At 39.8% G+C, this 10,480-nt stretch overlaps 1 protein-coding gene across 1 annotated transcript; it reads left to right on the top strand.

Moving 5' to 3' along the window:
* Positions 1-1,546: 1,546 nt before the first annotated feature.
* On the top strand, positions 1,547-10,194 carry Psmd7 (proteasome 26S subunit, non-ATPase 7). The gene is made up of 7 exons (XM_026404522.2): positions 1,547-1,730; positions 3,569-3,660; positions 4,681-4,773; positions 5,425-5,522; positions 6,060-6,140; positions 8,251-8,342; positions 9,199-10,194. Exons 1-7 carry the CDS (start codon positions 1,657-1,659, stop codon positions 9,641-9,643), a joined length of 975 nt encoding a protein of 324 aa, XP_026260307.1. The 5' UTR covers positions 1,547-1,656; the 3' UTR covers positions 9,644-10,194.
* The last annotated feature ends 286 nt before the right edge of the window (positions 10,195-10,480 follow it).

The raw sequence follows: 10,480 nt of genomic DNA, 5'->3' as shown, positions 1-10,480 counted from the left end.
GGAAAGGAACAAACTGGAAGCTGGAAAATCAATTAGGAAGCTAACACCCAAGTTCCTGGAAGAAGAGGTTTAGCAGTTTGGACCATGGTCAATAATGGGTTTTTCTCTAGGTGGAAAGATTTGGGGTGGTTTTATTTGTATCTGAATATTCTCCATTTTCCATAGTGGTCACCTGTAACTTGAATGAATTTTAAATTCAAAGTCACACTGTTTCAAGTGAATCAGGATTAGAGATTCCCAAGAAGTCTCTAAAGAACTTGTTTAATCTTCATTTGCAATGTGAACATAAGGTAAAATAAGATACAACTGCTAAAGTTTGAAATTCAGCATCTTGATGAAACAGATACTATTCTTCTGCCTCAGAGTAGTATAATCAGGAGCATAAGAACCGGGATCACAGAAACCTGGCTTGATCCTTACCAGCTATGGAATCCTGGAAAGGTCCTTTCTGATTTCTGGGTCTTCATTTTTTTTCCATTTCAGTTGCATAATTAATCATTCATTCATGTAATAATTGCCGAGTGCCTCCTATATGCTAGGCACTTTTCAACACACTGAAAAATATAAAAGTGAACTGCACAAGAGTTTATCTTCTGAAAAGAAGAGAATAGGTAAATTTCACCATCTGCTCAAAACTGGTAAATACTCCATAGAGAACTAAAGCAGAGATAAGTAGTGGGAGAAAGATGGATTTTTTTTTTCTTCTTTTAAGTACTGGGGATTGAAAACCGTCCACCACTGCACTACATCCCCGGCCCTTTTTATTTATTTAGAGACAGAATCTCACTAAATTGCCTAGGCTGACCTTAATCTTCTGCCTCAGTCTCACAGGTAGCTGGGATTATAAGCATATGCTACTGGGCAAAAAAAAATAGAATTTTAAACAAAGTGGTCAGTAAAAGCACATCATGGGAGCAGTATCTTTCATTTGTAAAACAACAAAATACCTACTTCCTAAGGTTGTTACAAGCCTTATTAACACAGCATAGGCTTCACCTGAATGCTTGTGAGGCACACGGAACTTCAGGTCCCAACCTGTCCCTGTAGTATCAGAATCCGTATTTTAACAAGACCTATGAGTGATTTATAAGCATAATCAAAGTTCCAGAAACATTAATTCAAAGGATTAAATGTTTAAGTACCTGTATTAGGACTGACAAATTATAGAAATAGATAGATTCGATAATTCACGGTTCTCTTTCCCTTAACATGACTATATATTTCTCCTTAAAGATAACACTGAGTTTCTAATTATGAGTATGTCCAGCTCTTTCTTGTAGATAGAGTGGAAAACCTGAACAGAAAGCCAAATTGCAGACACATTAAAAACCCTGACTACATTAAAGTCACTCTATCATTGGTACCCCAAACCCAGTCTAATCTCCAGTGTCCCTTTAGGTTTGAAGTCCGGAGAAGCGCCAGCCGCGGAAGTCAGGACAGCTCCGCCCTTCTCCGGCCCTTTCCCTTCTTCAACATGGCGGCCCTAGCGACAGTGCGGGCAATCTGCGCGAAGCACTCCGGGAGCGGAAGAAAACGGCGCGGTGACTGCCGAACCGGAAGAGGAGGAGCTGGGCCTGGCGGATCCGCGGGTGTTTTTGCCGCTGCCGGTATTTGCGGATCTTAGGGCGCCGAGCCTGGCGTGCGGGGTGTGTCACGATGCCGGAGCTGGCAGTGCAGAAGGTGGTGGTCCACCCCCTGGTGCTACTTAGTGTGGTGGATCATTTCAACCGGTGAGTGGACGGCCCGGGGCGGCCTAGCGGGGCCGGCAGAGCTGGGGCTGCTGAGTCACCGGCACGCTGGGGACAGCGCGGCGGCCGCGGCCAGGCTGGGGACGCAGGTGAGACGGCCGCAGACCAGCCTCGGTTCATGAAGCCAGAGTGACCCGGCTCCGCGTCCCCGCCGCCACTCGGGGGTCCGGGTTGGTGCTAGAGTATGGAGGAAAGGGCAGGCTTCGGTTGGCACTGACCCCCTGCCTCCAGGCTCGTGCGTATCCGTCACCTCGCCCATCCCTTTTCAACAAAAAGACCTGTGTCCTAGGAAGCGCTTCAGCTCCGCGCTTCTGAGCCGCTGAGAGCTGCCACCGGAATTCTGTTCTCGCATCCAGAATAGCATCCTGGTTGGGCGGTGGTGATAACCCCTGAAATTTTCTAGGTGGGAATTTGGTTTGATGCTATCTTAAAATGTAGACGAGGTGTCAGTTTCTCTTTGAACAACGAGATCAGTTAGAGATGGAGCATTAGTAAATAAGGTGAGAAAACATCCCACAGATCACTTGGTGATCTGCCACCTTTACTTTTTTAGAGCTGTCTATCCTGCTGAACCTGTTGCACACGTTCAGAAATTTTACAAGATAATTAATTAGCAATGGAAAGACTCAGTTGAGAGCATCTGCTGTAAAGTCTTGGTTACTGTGTGCCCGTTTTCCTGCTTTGTACAACTAATGGAACCAAACACGAACTCAGGACTTGATGAGGTTTACAAAACCCACTTCAGTTCCATTGCTTGAAGCCTCAGCCTAACAGGATATGTGGACAGTAATTACTGTTTTATTCCCATGAGACACTTGGTTAAGAGCATAGTTCAGGCAGATGCTGCTAGCTGCTGTGCCAAATACACATGTAAAGTTTTTTGTTGTTTTTTAATGGATTTTTGTAGACCCAAAGCCAGTGGAAGTTTCCCTTGAAGTGTGGAAACTCAACTTTGAAGTGTTTACAGCTTCAAAAAGTATAAGAGCCACCAGGAATACAGAATCCTTAACTTTGATCCAAACTTATTATTACTGATAGGTTTACCAAACTGTATGTTAAGAAAAATACTGCAGTTAAAGCAATGTGAAACTAGCAACTGCTTATGAAATGTAATTCATTTTATAGGCTTCTGTCTTAACTTTAGTGTTGAGTTGTATTGTGTCTTAACATTTACTAATGGTTAAAGAATTCTTGTAGCTTCTTAGAAAATCACTGAGGAGGTTTAAAATGGATTTGAGATTCTAAAGTAAAATCTAACCCATTCAGTCCTCTTCTCGTTGTGATTAGTCACCAACTCACTTCTGACTTCTCCCCACTACACCAGTCAGAGAGGCCACAAGTAGCCCACTCAAGCCATTGGTTGGAAATCACTTTATAAGTACCTATTCTTTACAAAGAATAAAGTAAATCTACTGGGGATGGTAGGCATGGGGGAACATTCCAGAAAATTTGCAATGTAGAACCCAGGCCACAATACCGGTACTACTTTAGCATTTTTATTCCTGAAGATATTTCAGGATAGAGAAGATGAGGAAAGTTCAAAGGAGCATAGGAGAATTATAAAGAAAAAAATAAAGTTTAAATTTTTTCCGAGCATGATTTACTTTGCAGTTGATGGTAAGTAAAAGCTCAAAAGTTTATGAATTACTCCTTATATTAGATTGCATACTAACCTAATATTATTACATTTGTTTAGGGAGAATAATTACGAAGTAAACCAAATTGTATCTGAACTGTTGATATTTGCCATTAACTATCTTAACTGTTGGGGTCCTGTAACTGTATGTCTGTGCAGACTGACCACCTGTTTTCTCATTTAGAATCGGCAAGGTTGGAAACCAGAAGCGCGTTGTTGGTGTGCTTTTGGGGTCATGGCAAAAGAAAGTACTTGATGTGTCCAACAGTTTTGCAGGTAAAAGATAAAGTTTAAATTTTTCTGAGCATCATTAAAATGTTGATTTACTTTTCAAAATAAATACTTATTACAATTGTGTATTACAGCCCTGAGATTCTATTTCATAATGCTGATCTAGACCAAAGGCTACACTCTAGGCCAGACCACTAAATATTTTAACTTGCAAGCTTTGTGGTCTTCATTTCAACTGCTCTTCCTGCTGTTGAAGTTCAAAATTATCTACAGAGTATGTGTAAACAAACAAATGTAGCTGTATTCCATTAGAACAAGCCATGTAGTCTGTCAGCCCCTATACAAAACTTTTTAACCCTGGCCATGGGTAGAGCAAGAGGAGATACAGAGACCTTTAACCTTTTACTTTACCGTGAATCCTTACAAGAACTTTACTTTTATATATTATTGTTTTTGTTGTTGTTGTTGTTTTGTTTGTTTGCAGTACTGGGAATTGAACATAGGGCCTCACACATGCAAGGCAAGCACTCTACCACTGAAGTACATCCCTTGCCCCTTTATTTTTATTTTGAGAAAGGATCTTGCTAAGTTACTCAGTCCGCCCTTGAATTTACAATCTTCCTGCCCCACCCTCCCAAGTAGCTGAGGTTATAGCTGTGTGCCACCATGCCCAGTACTACATGTGCTTTTTTATGATCAAAGAAGCAACAACAAATACTGGTATGACCTCTGGACTAGAAGTCACTAACTCTAGTGTCTAAAAGAACCAGCCAGTGAGGCAGTTTGCCAAATGAGAAATATTGGGAAAGGATGGGCCTTTTAGTAAACTGAAGAGTATGTGTCCTTTTTATAGGCTTTACCCAGTAATTGCCAGGTCTTAACAGTTTTTTGAAGATAGCTGAAAAAATCTAGATTTTTTTTACGGAGGGTGATTAAATAAAATAAAATTTAATGCTGTTTTGGACAAATCAAACATGTAAAAATAATCCAATCTGATTCACTTGTGACTTGTATTCTTGATTCCTATCTAGCACCTAAATTAAATCTTAATTTTTTTCTGTCTAGTCCCCTTTGATGAAGATGACAAAGATGATTCTGTCTGGTTCTTAGATCATGATTATTTGGAAAACATGTATGGAATGTTTAAGAAGGTTAATGGTAAGTGTTTCTAAAAAGGTGTTATGGCATGATGTTGACTTATTTAATCTATTTGTTTAACGTCAAGGGCCCTTTCACTTAGCTAAACTTAAGTAAGATTGGTGATAGTAGAGCAATGAAGTTGAAGTAGAGTAATGAAAAACCACAATAGTAATTTATGGCCAGGTTGTGCACTAGGATTGAGCAGGAGGTTGGGGGATAGTCCTCTGATTTCATCAGAAAAGCAAGGGCTATCACATCCACTGCCCCCAGGGGATTTGATACCACCAGCCAGCAAAAATGCCTCTCTCACATGTGTCACTTTCATGTTATTTCATCACAGCAGCCACATTGCTTTGGAAATTTTTATTCCCACAACTCTGCAGTTACTGCATATGTGACATGAACTTGCATTTGCTTATATATTGCCTTGGAATTGTTCTCTAGTTGTTTCATGAATGACTGGTCTCGTAAACTAGTCGAGGATGTAGATATCTCTAGGTCACACACTGCCTGTTTTTTGAAAATTCTGTTTTTGAGTTTTAGATTTCATAAGTCTAATTTCAAGGTTTAAAATAGATGTCTGGAATTTCAAAAAGGTAAAGGACATAACTCTTAAGCAAGTTGTATAGATGGTGATGAAACAACTAAAACCTAGTTTTTTCTTCCTAGCCAGAGAAAGAATAGTTGGATGGTACCACACAGGCCCTAAACTACATAAGAATGACATTGCCATCAATGAACTCATGAAAAGATACTGCCCTAACTCAGTAAGTGTTCTCTTTTTAAAACTCTTGAATGATATTCTTTGCCAGCCAATTCAGGAACCTCTGAAGATAGATTTGGGTAGTGAATCAGTTCACTGCACTTTCTCTGTAAGTTTGTTGTGTTGATTGTTATCATTCTGTGCAGTATTCTGTAGTCTTATGGATTTAGTAAACACAAGCCTGCTAAGTACCTGGTATGTTACTGACAATACTTTCGGTAACTGTATATTCTCTTTATAAACAAGAACACAGAGGTTTGCAGTGCTTAATATATTCTGAGATGGGGATTGAAATTTTTGCCATCTTAACTCTGATTTCCTTGTGCTCAACAACCACATTCTGTGACCTCAGCTTTTACATGGAGGGAAATACAGAGTGAGCAAACAATGGAATAATTTGAAATATAAATTCATTTTTGCTTAAAATTTTGTCTCATTTCTGATTGAATGAAATAGCTTTAGTAATCATCACAAGAATGGCTGAAATTATCCCTTTTGTGTGAAATGTAATGTAGATGGCTAAGCTGTGTTTCTTTGCCAGGTATTGGTCATTATTGATGTGAAGCCAAAGGACCTGGGGCTACCCACAGAAGCATATATTTCAGTGGAAGAAGTTCATGATGTAAGTCATCTTGCTGTGAGCTCAGGAAATGAGACTGGCATCTCATTTGGGTGATAAGTATTTTTTCTTTTCCATTTTCAAGTCAGATCTTCTTAACAAAAAGAAGATAGTTTATTTCTGCTAACAGTTTGCTCTTAGGATTTTTTTCCCCTTGAGTTTTTTGTTGTTGTTTTTGTTTTGCTTTAATTTTTGTTTTTGGCTACCAGCGATTGAACTCAGGGGCACTTATCACTGAGCCACATCCCTAGCTCTATTTTATATTTTATTAGAGACAGGGTCTCACTGAGTTGCTTAGTGCCTTGCTAAATTGCTGAGGATGGCTTTGAACTCACAATCATCCTGTCTCCTACCACCACACCTGTCTCCCCTTGAGTTTTTGAATCACCAAATTTTAGAAATAGAGAGGACCAAGGAAATTTAAAATTATTTTCAAAAAACAAATGGAGGCTCAGAAGAGTCAAAAGATTACTCAGAAATATTCACAGCAAAGGAAATATGGGATCTAGGGAGCTTGGCCCTAATCTCATACAGTATCTACTGTTGAGCTTCCTCTGTGCTGGTGTTTTCTTCTCCCTGAGGATTCCCAGTTCCTATAGACTAAATCATGGGTTTCCAAATGGAATAATTCAGAGCTGCCAAGACACACCTCTATGATCATTAACATCTGAATTGCATTGATATAAAAGTGCATAGTTGCCAGAATGTAGTTTTTCCCTCTTTCTAGGAAAACAACTTAAATTCTAGGGTAGGACTTGATGTAAAAATATGTTATGAGCAGAAAATTGGTATTTAGGGTATCTGCCAAAAAGCTCAGTCTTTACTTTCGAAAGCCAAGAGTTTGAGAAATGGATTAAAGACTGCTTTTGGATTTAGATATGTAAAATTTATCCTTATCCTCAAAATTTGGAAAAGAATATGTAAATGTTCCTTGCACTAAGCCCTATCCTTCTCTTTTTCTTTTTGTATAATCCCAGGGAGTTTAGATCCAAAGTTATTGCCTGGTTGCAATAATGCTTTCATCCCTGATCTTCATTCAGTTGATTTTAGTTAATTTTTTTTTTCTTTTTTAAAGAGAGAGTGAGAGAGGAGAGAGAGAGAGAGAGAGAATTTTTAATATTTATTTTTTTTAGTTCTCAGCGGACACAACATCTTTGTTGGTATGTGGTGCTGAGGATCGAACCCGGGTTGCACGCATACCAGGCGAGCGTGTACCGCTTGAGCCACATCCCCAGCCCTGATTTTAGTTAATTTTTAACACTGCTTCTTTATAAAGGAATTGAGGCTGCGTGCTTGCACACACACACACACGTGCATAACAGTGCAGATGTTGCTTAATAGAGGACAAAAGGCACTTAAGGGTCATATGAGAAGGTAAGACCAGAAAAGTAACAACAGCTAATGTTTATAGCACATATTGTAAGTGACTTGCCCAAGATCCTGCAGCTCCCTTATTTTATGCATGGCAAGCCAGATTTTGAAGCCAAGCATTCTGGCTACAGAATTTTCTTAGCCCTTACATGAGATGCATACCCCTTTGTTGCAGTAGGTCTAAGAAAAGTATCCCTTGAATCTCATCAGTTAGTCACTAAATGATCCAGTGAACCATATCCCCCCTGGATCCTTTCATTAAGACCACCAGAAAACCACTTATTCTGATTGCATTATTTCTGATGCTGTGGCTAAAATTCATATTTTCCAGTATGAGCTTACCTCAAGTACTCTGTATTTTATCCATTCTAGAAAGAACAATATCCATTGAAAATCAACCTGAGACTTCCATGAGCATTCATCTCCAGTGTGGGATTGAGGGAATTATCAGGAATTTTTCTTAAAAGCAAACAAAAAAGATTTTCCTCAGAAAACAATTCAGTGGCCACTACAACAGACAAATAACCTAGCCATGATGCCCCCACAGACCTCATCACTGAATGCCACCATGGTAATTTTAGCTTTGAGGCTAAGCTTTCAAAGTAAACCTGACCCACTCTTATTGTGGACAGCTTGGTAAATGCACATGAAATGATCTAAGAGAAGACTCAAGGTGTGAAAGGGAATGCATGCCAGTTTGCTTGTTGGAGGTGAATAACAACTGCTGTGCCTCTTCTGCTAGGATGGAACTCCAACTTCGAAAACATTTGAGCATGTGACCAGTGAAATTGGAGCAGAAGAAGCTGAGGAAGTTGGGGTCGAACACTTGTTACGGTGAGGTCTTCCTATAGCATCAGAATCATTAGCTGCCCAGGATGATGCAGGGTGTGAAGAAGAGACTTAAGAGGAGTTTTGAGACCCAGGTTCTGGTTCTAGTCCTGGCTGTCCATTAGCAATTGTTTAGTTTTGAACAAATCACCATCCCTTTTGAGGCCTTTGGGTTTTTGCCCATAAATTGAGGTGCTTGAACCAGATCATATCTAAAGTATCTTGAGTTAAAATGTAAGCCTGTAATAGGAGCATGTGTGTGAAGTGAACGCAGGTCTGTTCTTTACTTGATGTCCTTTCCAGTTAACAGTCCAGTTTCTACAGAGTATCTTTATCTTGGATTGTTTTTGTTGTTTTTTGTTTTTTAATCCTCTCATCTATATAATCCTTATTTGAAAAGGCTCATACTTTTTGTCAGCCTTCTAATTCTGAAAATTACAATAACTGATTGAAGCTTCACATTCTAGAAGTGCAGGTAGAGAAAATTCTATCCTTCATAGGAACAGGTAAGTTGAGGTGGCGAGCTCTGTAATAAGAAGGTTATCCAGAAAGTTATTGGCAGATCTGAACTGTTGGCCTAAACAATCTTTATTTTTTTTTAATTATTTAAGTAAAAATGGTTTCATTTTAGCTGTTACAGGCATCTTTTGAAAAAGGTCCTATGATAAGAAAGATAAAATATGGGCCCTCAAATGAAAACCGAATCAAGGTGCTTTATATCCAACTCTATCAAATGGGAAGAAACATTTTTTTCCTTTGAAGCTTGCCCTTCCCTACAAATCTGGTGTTTTCTTAGAATGTGAAAACCTACATAGTAATAAGATATCCTTATGCTTTTTCCTTCCTTGTAATGGTTTTACAGAGACATCAAAGACACTACAGTGGGCACTCTTTCCCAGCGAATCACAAATCAAGTCCATGGTTTGAAGGGACTGAACTCCAAGCTTCTGGATATCAGGAGCTATCTGGAAAAAGTAGCCACAGGCAAGCTGCCCATCAACCACCAGATCATCTACCAGCTGCAGGACGTCTTCAACCTGCTGCCTGACGTCAGCCTGCAGGAGTTTGTCAAGGCCTTTTACCTGAAGACTAACGACCAGATGGTGGTGGTGTACTTAGCCTCGCTGATCCGCTCCGTAGTTGCCCTGCACAACCTCATTAACAACAAGATTGCCAACCGGGATGCAGAGAAGAAAGAAGGGCAGGAAAAAGAAGAGAGCAAAAAGGATAGGAAAGATGACAAAGAGAAAGATAAAGATAAGGAAAAGAGTGATGTGAAGAAAGAAGAGAAAAAGGAGAAAAAGTAAAACATGTAGCTTTTTTTTAATTTGTAAATTAAAATCTTATAAACTAAATCAATGTGCCACTAGAGGGTTCTTTTTCACTTTCAGTGCTTGTTAAAAGGCTGTCCTGATGAGAGCTCTCTGCCTCCGATCATTCTTGCTGTGGCATTATGTGATGTAAATGACAGAGGGACTGATCTCCAACTCAGACTGCAGCCTCAGCTGCTATGCGTTGGGGATTATGATAGCTCAGGCTTCAGATTGTGAGAAAAGTGAAGAGACAAACAACAACATAACATTTTTGGTACTCTTCATTCTTTATAAACAGGGGTTTGAATTTTCCCCTCTTGAGAGATTCTTGGGGGGGTCTCTTTCTGATAATTGGCAAAATTGCTAAATGGAATGTGTGGATCCTGTACATTCTCTGGCTTGTAAACCTTGAGTTCTGACACTTCTGAACTCTTGAGAGAACCACACCACATTTTGGACCTGCAGCTCTGGCATTATCAGGGCTTGGGGTCCAGCTTCATGTATTGTTTACCTTCAAAGACACAATTAAATGGCTTGGTTTTTAAGTCTGTGTTCTAGTGGTTTTTGGCTTTGGGAGTAAAGGTCCACTATCTTCAGAAGCAAGATGATGTTTAATTAAAACCGCCTTGAAGAATTCTTGTAGACATAAAAGAAAGGGTCTCAGTCCTTGAAATAAAAATAAAGCAGGCAGACTGCTAGAGGGAGAACTGTCCCCAAGTCCCAGGTTCTGCAGGCACAGTGTGTATACCTATAATCCCAGCAGCTGGGGAGGCTGAAACAGGAGGATCACAAGTTCAAGGCCAACCTCAATGCCCTAAGCAACTTAGACCC

Source organism: Urocitellus parryii, chromosome 15 (genome assembly GCF_045843805.1).
Source record: "Urocitellus parryii isolate mUroPar1 chromosome 15, mUroPar1.hap1, whole genome shotgun sequence".
NCBI classification, from domain to species: domain Eukaryota; kingdom Metazoa; phylum Chordata; class Mammalia; order Rodentia; family Sciuridae; genus Urocitellus; species Urocitellus parryii.
This window is presented reverse-complemented; position numbering and strand designations above follow the sequence as displayed.